The 19870-nt window shown below is 37.6% G+C and overlaps 1 protein-coding gene across 2 annotated transcripts in view; it reads left to right on the top strand.

Annotated features, from left to right (window-relative positions):
- The window catches only part of LOC144666799 (uncharacterized), a 72060-nt gene that overhangs the window by 41811 nt on the left and 10379 nt on the right, over positions 1-19870 (top strand). Inside the window, exons 1-5 of one of the 2 annotated variants that reach the window (XM_078528200.1) lie at positions 4533-4623; positions 8889-9909; positions 16247-16614; positions 17774-18464; positions 19349-19445. In XM_078528200.1, the coding sequence (XP_078384326.1) occupies positions 8922-9909; positions 16247-16614; positions 17774-18464; positions 19349-19445 (2144 nt within the window). In that variant the 5' untranslated portion in view covers positions 4533-4623; positions 8889-8921. Of the gene's footprint in view, positions 1-4532; positions 4624-8888; positions 9910-16246; positions 16615-17773; positions 18465-19348; positions 19446-19870 lie in introns of those variants that run through there. The other variant, XM_078528201.1, reaches the window with a different exon arrangement.

Below are 19870 nucleotides of genomic sequence, written 5' to 3' on the forward strand. Positions count from 1 at the left end.
TACGTTTCCATTCCATTTCTTAAAAATTTGCCTTTTAATTCAAACTACCATGAATTTTGGGAGCAAACCATTTTATGTGTGTTTCTGCATCAGCATTCGGATTCGAAGTATCACAGAGCAAAATACAGGGCGTGCTCTCCCTGTTAGATATTTAAATAAATAATAACGTCACGATTTTGTGAACGCATTCAAGATCTATGCTACAGCTGTGCTTAGAACATACCCGGTCATAGATAAAATGCAAAACAAGTGCTGGTCGGAAATGGCGCAAGAAGATATAATGCTGTTCTTTCTGGCAAGATCTGATCTGGTATACAGGATAATTAATGACGCCGAGGCAGAGGAGTTTGCGAGGTTGGCGAAGGACATGCGCTAGAGATCGGTTTCAACATGGCAATATCTCACGCTCAGGAACGTCTCGATCACACGCGCGCGCTCACGTGTCGTGACGAGATCTCTCCCACTGAAATATCATTTAGCAGTGAGAGTGAAGGAGAGATTGGCGACGTCAGTAACTCAACTGGATCGGAATCTGATTGGTTTCGTGAAACATTGAATTGATGCAGCTTATTATGGACTAATAGTCTAGCCCGATCGTGTCGTGCGTTCGTGTACGTCTAATGCATACTCGAGGGAGGTGGGGGAGGGGGGGGGGGGCGCTTCGACGTTCGGCGTTTTGGGGGGGTTTCGATCGATCAGATTTGGACGCAGACGATTTTCAGAGAGCTGGATCAGAATTTCTCCACTTTTATCACAAACACGACAGCGAAGATAACATACACGCTGGGAAAGAAAAGTTTTTGTGAGCAGAACGATGGTTCTTCATTAGTGTTATACATCTTGGTACAATAGGGCAAATTTTGCGGTTTTCACAGGGTCCCCTATACCTCTTTGCAAAATGGAATCACGCAAAAAAATTTGGTTTTTCACGCGTCACGAATAATTCTAAAAATGTTTTCAAGTTCACGCAAAAATCATGCGATCCCCGTTTAGACTGTTACGCTCTGAAGGTACAAGATCGGACATTGTGCCTGTCAAGATCATGCACGTGGCAAAATGCCTGACGAGTTTCATGTGTTTAAAAACAAACCACAGAGCTAAAGTTAAGATGTACGTTTACTAGAACTACCAAAAAAATGAGAAATAAAGTCCACGAAAAAAAAAAAATTCGCGATTTAAGTCTATTGTGTTAAACCATAAAAAGTCGAGGTTTTTGAACGGTTGTTTTGCATTACAATAATAAATTCATTTCTATATATACTATATACAAGGCTAAAAAGAGTTAAAATGGTAAAATTAATATGATAAAACCAAACGTTTTCGGCTGTTTGCCATCATCAGGGTACCCTGATGATGGCAAACAGCCGAAAACGTTTGGTTTTATCATATTAATTTTACCATTTTAACTCTTTTTAGCCTTGTATATAGTATATATTTTATAAAGCGAACATTATGGACAAATTCATTTCTTTTGACACCTTTTGTGGAGTTATTTTTATCATCAAACACTTATTTCATCTTTGATTACGGTATCAATTATATACTGATTTTTGGGAATGTTTGAATTGAGTGCAATTTTTGGTTGAAGTTATCTTTCTTATCTAGTGTGTGTTTTTGTAACGAGAGTCAAGGTTTCTTGTGAGATACTTGCCGGAAAACAGTTTTGATTGACTATTGAACGACAAAGTAAATTCATAATATTTATTCATTCCTAGGTAACCTTCACTATCAACCATTGCTTTAAGAACAAAAGACATACTTGTTTGCTTATTTATGATTAGATAGATCTTGACCTTTTTGACCTTAGATTGGTCAACCACGGATTCTTTCCTGGAATAACTTGTTTTCTTACCTTAAGTTGTTTTATACATTGTATTCGGTGATATTTTTCTAGCAGGAAACCTTGACCTTATTTTCCCACGTTCTGTAAGTGACAAAGAACCTTTTTAACTATTGTACAATGTTTATTAATTTTTGTACACCCTTGTTTGAACAACCATGTACGCAAATATTCTTTTAAGTTCGGCCCGTACAAACGACTGCTCTGAACTCGTAAACAACTTAGTATTCATTTATGGAAAGGGGTCGGACTGTAGTTACCGAATAATACGCCCCTTCTTCTTCGAGTTTAGTGGAAAAGTTGTTGTTGAACTTTGTACACAAAGAAACCTATTTTCAGCTCTAACTGTACAACTGTATTACTTGTAACTGTTTTTGTTGTAGAAAAACAATGTTTGTAATTTTTATATTGCTCGCGCTGTTTTATTTTGGCCAGTTCACGTTCGGTTCGTAAGGAAATTTGAAAAGAAAAGCGTTTTCCACTTAGTATTCAACTCTTCGTTCTACGGGTCACGTTAATTTAAGCTAAAAACTGCGTTCATGCGCACGTGAAAAGATCTAACATTGGCGGGGATCACGAAAAAATAAAAGCTCAAATCACCTTTCACGACAAAAAAATAGCCTCAATCATGCTTCACGTTAAAAGTATAGGGGACCCTGTTTTATGCTTCTCCGGCCAGGAAAGGTACACCCCTTTCGGGGTATGGTACATAATGAGGGTTACCTCCCCCCCCAGGTCAAACAAAACGGGAGACTGAAGACTCCACGCATATTAATATTGCGGACAATCTCGACCCAGAAAGTCTGCAGCCCCCCCGGCTCTGCCGTCCCTTTATGTTGATTTTCAATGATGTATTTTCAATGTTTATTTCTTATGTTGTTTTTCAATTCTGTTTTTTAACAATGATTTTCAATGTTTTATTCTTTTTTCTGTTTCTTTTTTTGTTCGATTATATTTCTTAGTGTTTAAATTATTTTTATTTTTTTTTATTTTACTATAAAGTAAGACAAAAACCGTAAGGGACCGCAAACGATAATGCTGCTATACGGCCGACGTGGAATCTACGGAGAGATCTGATCAGCAATAAAATGGAATAACAGACAACTGAAAGCAAGGCTGATCGTACTACGTGAAAAGTTGACTTTGCGAGACGGACGAAACAACTGTCTGCGTTTGCAATCCTGCTGTATCGGTTCTGGTCGTGGTGGTGTCTCGCAATAACAACATTCAAGTGTTTGATGGGCTTAGCCCCAACTTATCTGTCTGATATGATCAAGAGATATGTTCCGAGACGTAATCTACGTTCCATGAATGGCCATCGCTTGGATGACGTCGCCTATAATTTGCGCAGCTACGGATTTCGAGCTTTTTCTGTAGCCTCGCCACAACTCTGGAATGCCTTAACTTTAGAAATTCGATCGTGCAATGGCATTTCAGAGTTTAAGCGCAAACTAAAGACACATCTTTTTAGGAAAGCTTTTAGTTAGATATTTTTATAATTTAGTGTATTTTTACAATTAACTTAGGTGAATTAGTTAGTCTTTTTATTCGTTTTAGTTCTTTTATTGATCTTTTATTTTTTTATTATATACAAATTGTAACTTTTTTAATATAGATATGTAATTTTTAATTGTAAATAACTTGTAAAGCGCTATTGGTTAGAAATAGAAATAGCGCTATATAAATAAAGTATTATTAAGTATTATTATTAGTTGTGTGATGTTTTAATGTGATAATGCTAGGCCACCATACCCCTCCCCCAAATATCCTGTGGTCATAGAAACAGGAAGGTCTAATTTTTTAGTTGAAGATGAGCCAAGACAGGACGCTTTTTTATAGATTTTATCTTTACCTCGGGTATTCATGGTTAACCGAGAATTTCGTAGGAATACGAGAGCGGGGAGATATGCAGCAATGGGGAATTTGCTTGAAATTTCTTCCGCTTTATGAACCACAACTACACAGGACGCACAGGGGAGGGGCTGGGGATCTTAAGTCTTTTCACTTTGTTCATTGGTGTAATTGACCCAATACTCGACGGGAAAAAAAATAAAAATACTACAACCACTCACTCATATCTTACTGCCTAAAACGACAAAAAGACTTAAGTTTCCAAGAAAAACGCTCAGTTTCACAACCTGTGAGGGCCGGGGTAGAGACAACTACCCTTTCTCCACCCGGCCTGCAAACCACAAAGTCGGACAGGTAATTTGAGAAGGGAGTTGGCTCAGTCAGTAAGGATGGGCCGATACAGGTTTTTCAAAACGATACGATATCGATACGATATTTGCCTTTTTTCTCGATATCGATATTATGACGTCATTTCCGTCCTGACGTCATTGGTTTGTCACGTGACCACACAAAGGACAGACCGGGCGTTATAAATGTTAGCCAAGAATGTTGATTTTGGTCTTTTCGGTTCACTGTTGCATCAGCAATGTGTGGACATGTACATCAAGTCAAGGCAAGAAAAATTCAAATATTGACAAGAACATCAATATTTCTTTGAGCAAAATCGCATTTTCAAACCTCACGTGCTGACCAGAAGACCGCAGGCTCAGGTCACGTGTGCAGTATCGAAAACGTATCGAAAGTGCGATATTTTTCGAAAGTATCGATACTTTTCAAAATTGTCAAAATATCGGTGTATCGAATATTTGGTATCGAGTATCGGCCCATCCTTATCAGTCAGAGCTATCGAGAAAGCGAAAGTATCGTTCTTCGCAGCGTACAGACTACAGTTTACTTTGTGACCTTTTCCCTGTTTTCTGGAAGTGTTTGAGGTAAGAAATGTTTGATTTACAGACGTTTATTGATGCGAATTATACTCACATCGCGTTTTTAAAGAAACTGAACGCTTGTCAAATGAGCAATTAAGCTGAATTCTTGTAGTGAGATCAAAGCTGTTTATACATGAAGCTAACATGTAGCTTATACGGCTTCCTAGCCTGGAACAGAACTCTATCACCTTATTTATAGACTAAAGAGAGAACACTGATAAAACACAAGTGAAAGACTCGATCAGAAGTTAATTATATTAGAGCTTGTTAAATTTGAAGCTTTCAGAGATTGTGAGCGGACCGATCGATCCGTGTAGAAATATGGCTGACGATCAGTCAGCATGAGTAAGCAGCGTTTGCATTTGAAATGTCTTCTAAATCTTTAGTTGTCGTATTTAAAAGCTTGTTACGGAATAGATGAATATTAATACAACTTTCTTTCTTTCACGTTGTTTGCCCTAATACAGTAATTACCCAGGTTTTTGTGGGGGCAAAGCCGCCACATTGTTATCGACTGCGGGATTTTAAACAATTATTGGATAAGGTTTTTGTGAGGGTAGCAAAGGGTTTATACGTGACACGTGAAAAGGGCAAAAATTTGTCCGTGACGCGTGAAAATAGGGTAAAAAATATACCGTGACGCGTGAAAATAGCTTGAAAAAATACGGGATTCGTGAATTCTGCTGTCTCAAGTAAACGTGACGCGTGAATTTGGTTAAAATTTGTGCGTGAAACGGGATCAAGACACCCCCTTTGCTACCCTGTTTTGTAATATCCGGAATAATCAAGTTCGAGGTAAGTGTTATCAGCCGAAGCCGAAGGCTGAGGCTGATAACACTTACAGAGACCTTGATTATTCCGGATATCACATAAACCGAATCTAATAATTGTTTTATTATACATTGTTTTTTTGGTAAAGAAAATAATGACAAACGATTTCAACCTGTTTCAAAACTTGTGCTCATTCCTGCTTGTCGCCCTGCTTTTAATTTCTGAATGCTTTTTCCTCAAAGTATTTCGTGGAATAGTTCCTTCCCAACTTTTGTTAGTTGTTTTGTGTTTTCGGAGACTTTACTGTCCAGAAATTTTTCCAACTTAGGTCAAACTATTTCTCGGTTGAAGAAGCAAATCGACGGTTATGAATTTCCTTCGCCGTCAGATGCCTGACACATTTGCCCTTGGAAATCATGCATTAGTGCGCGCAACCTACAGATTAGTGAATAATCTGCTAGCAGATTATTCACTAATCTGTAGGTTGCGCGGATTCCCAGAATAAGCTGTAGGCTCTTAGCCAATGAGAAGACAGCTAGTGACTACAATGTATAATAAATTTATTTATTTGTGTGTGGGTTTGCTTGTGTCACGTGGTCTTCTGCGAGAGAGCCTGGGGATGAGTCGGCGGTGCGTGTCAAGTAGGCTATATTGGATTTTGGCGTGTCGTACGTTTCGTGTGGTTTCTTTGATTTCACTGAGCTGTTCTTGAAGTTGCTCGTCATTACAGCAGCTCACGAAGTCATTCTAGCCAACATTTCGTTTGGCTGGAAGTCTGTGCAGGTTGCACATCAATTCAAGAGAAGCTTTTACGCTTACGCAAGCCAATATTGAAAGCCGCAGAAACAGCACAATTTAATACATTTGTACTTGAATCAGTCTATATGGCTATATGTTCTGATATATGTAAATTATTCTGCAATGCATACCTACGGAGCGATATAATAAAAAATAGGGCCCCAATGGGTCCATGTGTTTTGCTGCTAGAGCAAAGTCTTAGGGAACATGTTGATGAAAGACAAGTGAGTCGAGATTGAAATCCAACGTCTTTTATTGTCTGTCACTTGTGTGCAGCTTAATAATTGCACTATATTGTAGTCACTTTGTGTTAATTCAATCCTGATAATTTTACTGATCAATGTTATGTTGAAATCAAAGACAGCAAACATAATTTAATTACTAGTAAGTGAACGTAATGTCTGACATGATTGTCTCTTTGATAAAAAACAGTAACTCTTAACATTATAAAAAAATCTCAATGAACTCAATGTGATTCTTTTAGTGGCGTTATCTCACTGGTTACCGTTAGTTGTATTTGGAATCATTGTCACAATGGTAGCGTTTTAACAACAACGAAAAAGACAGAATCTATTGACCTTATAAGAACTCAATGTGATATATTTATTAGTGACAAGACAGTGGTTCTTTAACCACTTTCACCCAAATTAAACACTGAAACAACTAACTCTTAACAAACTTGTTGTGTCACCCTGAGTTAAATATGCAAAATTCAGAAATTATAAATAATCGCACGCGCACCGGCGTACAACAACAGAAAGACGGCGTTGAACGTAACGCAAAGTTCATTTTGAAAGCGAAAGTTTACAAATAATTATTATCATTCGTCAGTCATCCCTTCACGCATGAACACTCGTCGAATTTCAGTCTTCACAACAAGATCGGAAGATCGATAAGGACCAATTTTTGATTCTGCGAAAGTTCGTTTTCTTAAAGTTTTAGAAATTTGTGAAGTTGGAGGATTCACTGAGGACTGCGTAGCCGAAGATGCAGTGGCTCGCTGGACATCAAATTCTATTTTTCACGGCGTTTAATTAATCTTCACAAAATAAACATGTGGCGCCAGCGCGTCTGGCAGTCAAAAATTCATTTTTCAAAAAACTTTCCCTTTCCAGCTATTTTAGCGGGGCTTATACTATAGTACCTACCTGTCAGTCGTAGAAAAGCTGAAATTTAAGGATGAACTGTTTATTAAATGAAGACCGTATTATTTTTTAATAACTAGTAAACAAACTGGTCGCCACGCATTTAAACACGAACTGACGAATGTTGCATCTGATGCAGTGAATCTGGTGAATGAGAACTTCCTTTAATATTTCTTTGTTTTCGACGGTGTGCACCACTGAATAAGTTTCTTTCCCATTGTGATGTTACTACAGTGGAACCCCGATATAACGATCTTCGATATAACGATATTCCCGATATAACGATGAATATGTTATGTCCCGGCAATAGGGAAATGTATGGGACGGAACCCCGATATAACGATTCCTCGATATAACGATATAATTTTACTGCCCCCTTGGCATATCGTTATATCGGGGTTCCACTGTTAGTATTAATTCGTTTCTAGCTGTCTTTTATATAGCTCGAATACAGCTACAATTAGCGGTGCAGCCTACCAGCATGGTATATTCCTTTCCAGCTGTCTTTGCGTGACAAGTTACACGTTCATACATTTTATTTTAAAATATGAAGTTCAGAGTTAATACAGTACTAGTATGCTGTAGACAGTGTAGACAAGGTGAGGGTAAGTTTATTTTCAAAGCGAAAGTTTACAAACTGTGCACTAACCGGTTCTTTGGAGAAAATATTTATGACCTTCGGCGAGGTTCCAAGTCTTCGCTCTTTTCGTAAATGATGAAAACTGCAGAATAATTTTCTCATAAAACTGGAGTGGTCGCGCCACAGTTTGTTTTCTTTCCCAATGCGATATACTTTTAAATCGGTTTTCTGTTTTCCAACGTGTCCAACGTGGTTTGCGTTCGAATACTTTGGCCCGTAACTTCGAATGCGATCAGCGCTACGGTTCATTGGTTTCGATTTTGTTTGTTCATGGATGTGATTGACATCGGTAGTTCAGATTTCTCCTCTGTTACGGCACTTACACCTTACGGCACAAACTTCAGCTCTCAATGTGTTTTGCTTGCAGCCATTGCGGCTGCAGCAAAACACAACAAACCATTTTAGTGCTACTGGTTAAAAAAGAAAAAAAAAAGGAAAAAAGAAAAAAATTGTCCCCTCTGGGATTCGAACTCGGGCCTCTGGCGACCTCTCGTTCCCCAGTCAGATGCCTACCCAACTGCGCTACTCTTGCATTCTTAATGACGTAAGGGCGAAAATATCGTATATCAATGTAATAGACATTCCGCTGTTTATCTGTTATCATGTGCATCAAAGAAATGTTTGAATCACCTGCTGCTCATAAATTTTCAAGGAATGAATTTGCAAAAAATCACAAAGATTATTTGCCGCAATAAATAGCAGCCTTAAGGTAATTGAATGTACTAAATGAATTCACAAAAAAGAAGAATCAAATTTGAAATTATCAAGCCCCCACGCGTACGCATCGCGGACCGATTTTTGCGATTCTCACTGAAGACTTCTTCGAAGGTAGAAGCTATAAGCTTGGAGCGAGTTGTGAACTATTTTGATTTTAGGTTTTTATCTAGCTAAGACTGAATGGTTTTTGGTTTCAGATACCAAGCAGAAGTTGAAAGTACACTATACATATGCAGATGGAAAACATTAACATTGGCATTTCAGCAGAGGAGCTGAGGAAGCTCATTTATATTAATGATAAAGGAGAAAGGGTTTTAGACCTGAGTTTTAGAAACTTGTCCAAAGTTCCTGAAGCTGCTACTGAGCTGACTCATGTACAGGAACTTGACTTAAAACATAATAAACTGACTAAATTACCAACAAGTATAAACAAAGTGCTGTGGTTAAACAACAACCAGCTGAGTGAACTACCTGAAACTATTGGTCAACTGGTTAACCTGACTGTGCTGGATGTGGAAAACAACCAGCTGAGTGAACTACCTGAAACTATTGGTCAACTGATTAACCTGACCGAGCTGTGGTTAAACAACAACCAGCTGAGTGAACTACCTGAAACTATTGGTCAACTGATTAACCTGACCGCGCTGTGGTTAGACAACAACCAGCTGAGTGAACTACCTGAAACTATTGGTCAACTGATTAACCTGACCGAGCTGAGGTTAGACAACAACCAGCTGAGTGAACTACCTGAAACTATTGGTCAACTGATTAACCTGACCGAGCTGAGGTTAGAAAACAACCAGCTGAGTGAACTACCTGAAACTATTGGTCAACTGATTAACCTGACCGAGCTGTGGTTAAACAACAACCAGCTGAGTGAACTACCTGAAACTATTGGTAAACTGATTAACCTGCCCGAGCTGTGGTTAAACAACAACCAGCTAAGTGAACTACCTGAAACTATTGGTGGACTGATTAACCTGACTGAGCTGCATGTGGATAATAACAAGCTGACAGTTTTACCAAGAAACATAAAAAATCTGAAGAAACTCAGGTGGCTGTTCTTGGCTAGTAACCAGCTCACATCTCTGCCTGATGATATTGTTGAACTGAAGGAGCTGGAATGGCTGGATGTGGATGATAATCCTTTAACAGTTGAAGAAACGAGAAGGGTTGTGAAGATACAGAATAGGATGAAGTATGCCACAAGTGTAGCAGGTAAAGATAAGAAATTAAATGTTCATTATTTGTATTCATGTTATATTGAATTGTGCACTCGAACAAATTTGTACATGAAGTGTTTACTTACCAGTGGTATACTGCATACTCCTGACCATTAGCTTGTCTTGTAGCCTGAGAACAATAAATGAATGGAGTTTATTTAGACAATTATTTTACAAAGTTTAATTTACCTGTGTTAGGCATCTTCATAAATGTTTAGTTGGAAAACATTTCCACAAATTTCAAGGAAATAAAAACTTCAATCCTAATTATGTGAAACTTTGCATGCCTGACAAGTGAATTTCGTATCTTATATTTTTTGATAGCAATCCTTTTTTCAGCATACATGCACTAGAAAGCCTAAAAGTCTAGTTAAAAATTCAGGAGTGAAGAAGCCTTTTCTCTTGCATATAAAGTTGAACTCAAGCTACCTCCGTTTGCAGTTTTGAATAAATGTGTTGTTTGATGAGGGCAAAACTGCATGAACCTAAATTTAATTCTTGCACCTTATTTCAATATATAGAATTTTTAACTCAAATGTTAAGTGTTGAAATATTTGCAAAGAAGCTAAGGAAAAGAAAAGATTAACTTCAAACTTAATTGTTGTCTTATCTTAAATGACCAAAATAAAATTAATTGAGCTTTCATATTAAGTTGAATTCAAGCTAGCTCTTTTTTCAGTCTTGAACAATGTGTTGTTGAGAAATGTTGAGGGCAAAACTGCAAATTATTGAACCTAAATTAAATTCTAGCTCCTTATCATCAAGATAAATAAAATGTAACTCCATTTTGAAATGTTGAAATAATTATAAGCAAAGAATGAAATTAAAAGAAACTTTAAGCTGAATTATTGTCTTATCTTAAATGACCAAAATTTATTGAGCTTTCAAATTGGGGTACAGCACATCAACTGCGAGGGTAACCTATACACAGTTAATACTGTTAACATTAATATTATATATACTAGTTATGCAACGCTTTCGAGTGGTATACTATTGAATATCGCACGAGTCACTTGTATTTTCTCGGTATACACACGAGCCTTTAGGCGAGTGTGTATGCCAAGAAAATACAAGTGACAAGTGGGATATTCCATAGTATACCACGAGAAAGTGTTGTGTAACTATTTTATACCATGCCATAGAAAATACGCTTACTAAATTTCGTCGAGAATACAGTCGCAGCGCACTATGGGAAGGTTGGGTTGAATACCGTCGAATATACAACGGCTTTCCTGTATTCTGATTGGCTGTATTTTCTATGGCATGGTATAAATGCCAGTAGTAAACATGTTTGTTGTAAATACAACTACAGTTAACTTCTCAGTATTCAATTTAATATTATTTTTGTTTTGTTATTGGTTTCTTTTTTTAGAAGTTTCTTATAATTAGAGAGTGTTGGTGAATTAGTTTTACGGGTTATGTATAATATGGGTTGGGTTAGGGTGATATGCCTTGTATGGGACTTATAAGTAATGTTCTATTGTGTTATCACCTGCCATGGACAAAGTGTTTAAATTAATTACAAATAAATTATTATGGACACCCTATAATTACAGACAGGTGTTGAAGTCCTTGTAAAAATTAATTACTGAAATAACTCCTGCATTTATCTACATCTACATCTACATTTTATTAAGTCGGTAAAAGTCCATTCACATATTACACCAACATCTTAACATAATTACAGTGATTAAAAATAGGTAAAATACAATACATAAAGTATTATTATGCCAGTGATAAACATGTTTTTAGTAAATATGACTACGTTAACTTCTCAGTATTCAATTTAATATTATTTATATTTTGTTTATGGACATTATCCATTGTGGACAACTATTTTGTAGCCTGAAGGTGTCTGGTTTAGTTGGAGTTGATAAATTCAGTAACCCATATATAACAAACATACAAGTTAAGAGGACATATGCACAAATTTCAAACAAAAATGAAAATTCTTGGCAAGAGCCCTGTTATGGATTTCGCTCATTCTCTTTCCATGGGTAGGCCTTAATATGAAATAAATCACAGTATACTTTGTTTGGCTAAATATCGATTTGTTTTCAAGAAAATCGATAATTCTAAAATCCAGCAAAATTGACGCTTTCGGAGCTCAAAATTTATGCCGAGTTTGTTAGCTTCGCGTCGAAAAATAAAGAACTCTGGAAGAAAAATACCTATTTAATATCGAAGAATAACATCAAATTAGTACGTCGAAAGCAATTTCTGCTCTTGAAGTCCTTTTATCTACAAAATATAATTAAATTTATTCGACACACTTTTGATTTAATTCAAAATAGGTCAAACTTATCGCTTTATTTAAGTATGAGCGAAGCGAAATAAATGGCCGAAAATTTGGTACTAGACAGATAAATGATTGTTCTTTTCGATACTAAAAGGATTTCCTGGAGAAATGATTTAGTGCGATGCTTTCAGATCTCAAAGTTGCTTAAAATTCGTCAATTTAACCGACCGTGACATTGTTGATCTTATCAACATTATGTAAACAATCCACGCAAAGGTTAATTTTCCCCATGTGAACTTCAACTGAGTAAAATAAAAACATAGACTTGCTTACCGTGGTGTTCGCTGATACATTGTAAATCCTGTTTTCCTCATTTACGACAAAACCTAAGCCCTCGGCGAAGCTGTTATCCAATTTTCTTGACGCGCCATTTGTAACTGATTTCCACGTCTTGAAGTGACAGTTCTTTTCCATGCATTCTTGAAAACAGTCCAGTCTTAACTAATCAGTGTAAACAGGAATACGAAGTACTTTGCTTTAAATCAACTTAAAGCTTAGCAGCAGTGGTAGATAAATCGATACGGCCGGCGAATCTTCGTTTCGAAAACCGCCATTTGAGATTTGTCGGCCCTTTGTCCTGCGGTATGCAGATAATTAATTCACACTTGAGTAACTTCCGGCACATGAAATCGACAACCACCGTGACCAGAAAGCACCCTGCTTTTTGGTGTATTGGTTGAGGCATTATTTTTATTATTTTAACATAAGCTCTCAATGAAAAACTTTTGGGCTGAACTTGTAATTAAGTTTCACTTCAGTAAGCCACCGTTCGAGAGAGTTGTTAAATGGTTGCATGAAAGCGCTTTTAACTTCCGGGTCGAAAGTTCTTCTGTTGCGTTGCTTCGCTGCATATTTTTTATCCAGTTTTACCCTTGTTCAAATTCTTGATTAGGCTAAGGCAAAACAGTTGTAGAGTCAACTCTCCCTTATTGAAGATCTCTATAAGACGGACACCTGGTGTTGATCCTGTCCTTGCCGTTTTTTCAGTCATTTTTATACTCTAACCAGCTAGGATACGTTTACACGGGACCGGACCGGAGCCGTTCCGAACTGGACCGGACCGGATCGGCCTCTGTTTACACGGAAGCGTTTGGCACCGTTCCATGTGTTTACACAGGACGGTTCTGGAACCGGTCCGGAACGGTTCCATAACTTGACCTGCAAAATAGCAGGTCCAGTTTTGGTTCCGTCCCGCACCGGTTCCAGAACGGCCCCGTGTAAACAGAAGGCCTATCCTATCCGGACCCTATCCGTGTAAACAGAAGACATATCCTATCCGAAAATCGGACCGAAACGTTCCGGACAGCAGCAGTGGTTGATAAATCGATTCGGCCGGCAAATCTTCTTTTCGAAAACTGCTATTTGAGATTTGTCGGCCCTGCGGTGTGCAGATAATGTATTTCACACTTGCGTAACTTCCGGCACATGAAATCGACAACCGCCGTGACCATATAGCACCCTGCGTTTTGGTATAGTATTGGTTGAGGCACCATATTATTGCTATATTAATATAAGCTCTAAATGAAAAACTTTTGGGCTGAACATGTAATTAAGTTTCACTTCAGGTAGCCACCGTTTGTGAAAGTTGCTAAATAGTTGCATGGCAGCGCTTTTAACTCCCGGGTCTAAGGTTCTTCTGTTGCGTTGCTTCGCTTTATAGTTTTTTTTTGTTCTTACCTTTGTCCAAGTTCTTGATTAGGTCAAGGCAAAACAGGTGAAAGCAAAATCTAAGATGTTATCGTTGGATCCGTCTTCCGTGAATGTTAAAAAATATGACCATATATATATTCTGTTGGGGTCCGGCGTAAACAGGGGAAGGTGCCCCCCGCCAGAGCTTGCGGGGAGAGACAAGCGCCTCGCCGTCAGGGGACCCAAATGTATTAAAAATATCATAGTCATTATATAAATATTTTGTTTTTAAACCTGTTTTCCGGTGTGTTTTTGAGTTGATTTGGAAGCTATTAGGGGAAAAACGGTTTACGTCCAATTACGCTGGTAAAAAGGGAATGTTATGCTTCTAACAATGCTTGTTTTTTGTCCGATATAATGCTCAACTGTAATTATGCTCATTTTTTTTAAATAATGCTACTTTGGTATAAATGCTTTGTTGTACTTTGCAGAAATAAATACAAAATATGGCATCACGTCAGAAGTCCATAACAAACTTCTGATTACGTGTACTTTTCTTCACCTAGCTTTAATCTAATGAAGTGAAAAGCACCCTTTCTTTTATTTTTACACCAATATACACCTTGGTGTAAACAGTCATAAATGTTCAGCGTTTTATTATAAATTGTTTACCGTGACTGGTATTACAACTGCATATACATGATATATGGTCCCTTTTTCCCCCACCCCTTCCCCCACCTTTCCTTCCCGCTTTTATTTCGCCCAATCCTCCACAGGAGAAAGAAGGAGAGCTTGTTTACAGGCTAGACTACACAGAATATATATTTTTAACTGACATTCACGGGAGACGGACCCAACGACGCCATCTAAGGTTTTGTGTACAGCCAACTCTCTCTGAAACGGGTACCTTCGGGACCGGCTCCAACTCAGTTCGGATTTTAACGTCGTTTCGAATTTTCCACTGAAAAAGGGACAAGAATTTGAACAAGGGTAAGAACTGGATAAAAAATATGAAACAAAGCGAAGCAACGCAACAGCAAATCCGGGTGGAAGTTCCACCCGGATTTCATGCAACCATTTAACAACTCTCTCGAACGGTGGCTAACTGAAGTGAAACTTTATTACAAGTTCAGCCCAAAAGTTTTTCATTGAGAGCTTATGTTAAAATGATAAAAATAGTGCCACGACCAATATTTCGAAAAGGAGGGTGCTATCTAACCTGCGATCAGGCGTTATTTTTCTCGCGGTGGAGGGGTAAGCCTGATCGCAGGTTAGGTGCTATCTGGTCACGGTGGTTGTCGATTTCATGTGCCGGAAGTTACTCAAGTGTGAATTAATTATCTGCATACCGCAGGACAAAGGGCCGACAAATCTCAAATGGCGGTTTTCGAAACGGAGATTCGCCGGCCGTATCGATTTATCTACCACTGCTGCTAAGCTTTAAGTTGATTTAAAGCAAAGTACTTCGTATTCCTGTTTACACTGATTAGTTAAGATTGGACTGTTTTCAAGAATGCATGGAAAAGAACTGTCACTTCAAGACGTGGAAATCAGTTACAAATGGCGCGTCAAGAAAATTAGATAACAGCTTCGCCGAGGGCTTAGGTTTTGTCGTAAATGAGGAAAACAGGATTTACAATGTATCAGCGAACACCACGGTAAGCAAGTCTATGTTTTTATTTTACTCAGTTGAAGTTCACATGGGGAAAATTAACCTTTGCGTGGATTGTTTACATAATGTTGATAAGATCAACAATGTCACGGTCGGTTAAATTAACGAATTTTAAGCAACTTTGAGATCTGAAAGCATCGCACTAAATCATTTCTCCAGGAAATCCTTTTAGTATCGAAAAGAACAATCATTTATCTGTCTAGTACCAAATTTTCGGCCATTTATTTCGCTTCGCTCATACTTAAATAAAGCGATAAGTTTGACCTATTTTGAATTAAATCAAAAGTGTGTCGAATAAATTTAATTATATTTTGTAGATAAAAGGACTTCAAGAGCAGAAATTGCTTTCGACGTACTAATTTGATGTTATTCTTCGATATTAAATAGGTATTTTTCTTCCAGAGTTCTTTATTTTACGACGCGAAGCTAACAAACTCGGCATAAATTTTGAGCTCCGAAAGCGTCAATTTTGCTGGATTTTAGAATTATCGATTTTCTCGAAAACAAATCGATATTTAGCCAAACAAAGTATACTGTGATTTATTTCATATTGAGACCTACCCATGGTAAGAGTATGAGCGAAATCCATTTAAGGACTCTTACCGACATATGTTTGACCGTAGGAAACCTGTGCTCTTAATTACTTACAGTTTGATATTGTTGAAACCTAGCAATAATTATTGTTATTTAATAATTTTTGACTAAAATACCCTTATTACATTTCGTTATTAGTGCATGTACGTCGTCAAACAGCAGAGGGACCAAGAGCACAACAGGCCTATGAAAAGGCTTTAAGAGATGGATATGTGAATGTCTACCGTCGTCGAATACTTTTTATTGGCCCAGATCGTGCTGGTAAAACCAGTCTAAAGAAGAGTCTCTTAGGCCTGCCATTTGATCCTAAAGAACAGAGTACCGAAGGAATTGAAGTAAACCCTTCACAATGTGAGATTGAAGTTAATCGAGTTAAGAACTGGCATTCCACCCATGAGAACAAAGAAGGATTGCTAGAATGTTCCAAAGATATAGCAAAGATGGTGACTGAAAAACTGTGTCAGACTGGAACAATGGATTTTGGGATTGATTCCAAAAAGACCCAGGTCTGACAGTAACTTATTATTAAATAATTGTTCACATTCAGCTACAATTAAATTATGTGCATAGAGCAGTTTTCACTTGAGTGTCGAAAGTAAATTGTGTTTGCCATGCACTACTACGTTTGGTGATTGGCTTAAAAATCTCGTGCCACTTACTCAGCCAATCAGAAGTAAAACCAAAACCAGTCGTGACTCGCACGCACACGTTTTCCCACGCTTTGTGCCAGCTACATGTATTTGCTTCGAGTTTTGATTGGTTACTGGATTGTCTGTGTCCTTTGTGATTGGCCAGAGCAATTACTTTGGTTTTGGTTTTACGACACTCAATTGAAAAGTGCTCTATAATACATTATGCATGTATTCTTGAAACCACAAACTCAGGAGAAGGGGATACTGTGAAAGTTTAAGACCTGCCTAGAAATTCTTAAATAACATCAGAAATTTGCTAATTTGCTTGACCTCATAGCTAAGTTGATTGATTAAACACATGGTTATGCACTTTGGTATCTGTGAATATAATATATCAATTTCTTACTTTATTTTCCTTTCCCCAATTATTAGTGCCAATTTTTCAAATTCAGTCTATTTTTAACACTCCTTTAATCTCAATTGGAAGTCATTGACTCTCTGACTAATATTATGACAGTGGTGTCTATTTTTGAGAGAGTTGACTGTTATATTATTTTTGTAGTGAAGAAAGAGTGTATATTGTCATCTGTATGACGGTATTGCAGTATGGTGTCTAGAACTGTCTGGGTCTTTTTTGAAATACCTGTATCTGAGAGGCCATGGGTTCATTTTCCTCCGGGGACTCAGAATTTTTCTTTGTTCTATGCTTGTGTCATTGTTGAAAAATTCATCTTCATTATTTATCACTGAGCTTAAAATTTACCACTTGATGATTTCGACATTGCTGATCCTAGCAGTATGCAGGATGCGTGTCACATATCAACCTAGTAAATGGCCCAGCTTACCACGAGTCTCTTGTAGCTCAGTTGGTTAGAGCGCCCATCCGGTATCTGGGAGGCCATGGGTTGATTCCTGTCGGGGACTCAGAATTTTTCTTTGTCCCATGCTCGTGTCATTATTGAAAAATTCATCTTCACCTGGCTTGCTAGTTAATGATTATTTATGTCACTTACTTTTATCTGTTTTATTGTAGATTGAGAAGACTGTGGATCACCCTGATGAGTCAGACATTTCTGTACCATTAGAAGTATCAAAGCAGGACAATGTTAACAATGGTGAACATATCCTCGATAGCAGAAGTGAAAACACACCAGATGAGCCTGATGTAATGATCAATGCCACTTCACCTCCAGATGATGTCACTAAACATGTTCATCAGTGGTTAAAGTATGCTAAAGGTAAACGTGTTAGTGGTATCACCAAAGAAGAATCTGTTCTAAGTATGGACATGTGGGATTTTGCTGGACAACACCTGTACTATGCCTCTCACCCTCTTTTCTTATCATCACGAGCACTCTACATTTTGGTGCACAACCTCAGCAAGCCATTACATGCCCCAGCCCAGCCCTGTGTTAGACAAGGAACTTGTGAGATTCATTTAGAAAACCCAAACAATGAAAGCAATATGGAGAATTTGCTGTCGTGGCTTGCTACAGTTCACAGTGTCACAAAGGTGAAAGAAGAAACAGCTGACGGAGCACAAGGGAAGCTGCCATATCTGCTGCCTCCAGTATTCATTGTAGGGACACATGCTGACAAACCATTTGAAGATGTTGCAAGGATGAACTTGCAGATACAGAAGAAAATCTCTGGTAAGGAATACGAGAAACATGTGATCCGACCTTTGTTCAGCATCGATAACACAAGATCAGCACAGCAAGCAGGTAAGTTTTGTAGTGGACTATAGCCATAACACAAGGTCAGCATTATTAGATAAAAAACATTAATTCACAACAAACAAATAACAATCAGGTGAAGATCCATAGCTAAAGATGTTCTACTAATTGTATATTATTGATTGAACGTTTAATATCTGTGATCAGCCCTAACTGAATTAAAATAAACATTGCACATGTGTATTCTGTGCATTACACAGGATTTTTGTCACATCCTGCATGTTATATAATGTTGGTGTTTCTTGTTGTCCACACCTTAGTTGGAATGTGATTTGCACATTACAGATTGGGAATGTTCAATAAATTAAACAAGGTGAAGTCTGTGTGATCAGATGAAACCGGTGGGAAAAAATAAAGAAGTTGACATGATCTGTTGCTGTGCTGTCAATTAGTACTTATTAAAAATAATATATAAAAAAAGTTCACTGACAAGTGTTTTTGCTGGTGTGTATACAAGAAAATGTTGCATTTAAGTCCTTTTGACAAAATTCCTTGTTCCAAAACTGGTGTCCCCTCGTGTAATTAGCGTTATACAGTGACAGTCATGACATTTTTAGAAATGTGCCATGTGTGAGTATTCAGTCAGTTAGGACTACCAAGCTAGCTAGCATATTGTATACATAATTCAAGTTTATATCAGTTTTGGCATTCCTGTTGTATAATTATGCTACCTGAAAACTGATGCAAGGCCAGTCAGAGTTTGCAGATTAGACACTTTTATTTCCTCCCAACTTGCATCATTGCTTTTCCCTCATTTTCACTTCTCTTTACCCTTCTCAGTAAATTTAATTACATACAAGCTAGTACACTGTTAGTACATGTATGTATATCAGTCATGTGTAACATGATTATACTTATGTTGTTATTTGAAGAGCAAGAGGATTGCACTGACGAAGTTCAAAAACTGCGAAACAAAATCATGGAGGTGTTAAGACAGGGGCCATACATGGGGCAGAAAATACCAGTCCGGTAAATATTGTATTATAATGATCAAATATTTTTTGTGCACCAGGTAGTCTAGCAAAACATGTCACATGATAGAGCCAAGACTGGGTATATCTGGTGTTATTAAAAACTAGCAATGGTATATTGCAATTCCTGTGTTTTGATTGGTTAACAGGCAATGGTATATGAGCTCTGATGATATACCAATTACCACAAATATGGTAGCTGATACGCATTAATTAAAATAGCTGGGGAGCTCAAATATTGCAATTCTTTGGGCGTTTTAAATAAAACAATTATTCCACTCGCGCTTGATGGATATGAGATCGTTTATAGCCAACTCATATCCAATGCGCGCTTGTGGAATAATTGTTAAATATCCCCAAAATGATAGCTGACCCCAGTTTTCAAACTTTTTTTTTCTTTTGCACATTTTGTTTTAATTCCAA

The sequence above is a fragment of the Oculina patagonica genome, chromosome 9 (assembly GCF_052425735.1).
Source record: "Oculina patagonica isolate OP01 chromosome 9, crgOcupat, whole genome shotgun sequence".
Classification (NCBI taxonomy): Eukaryota; Metazoa; Cnidaria; class Anthozoa; order Scleractinia; family Oculinidae; genus Oculina; species Oculina patagonica.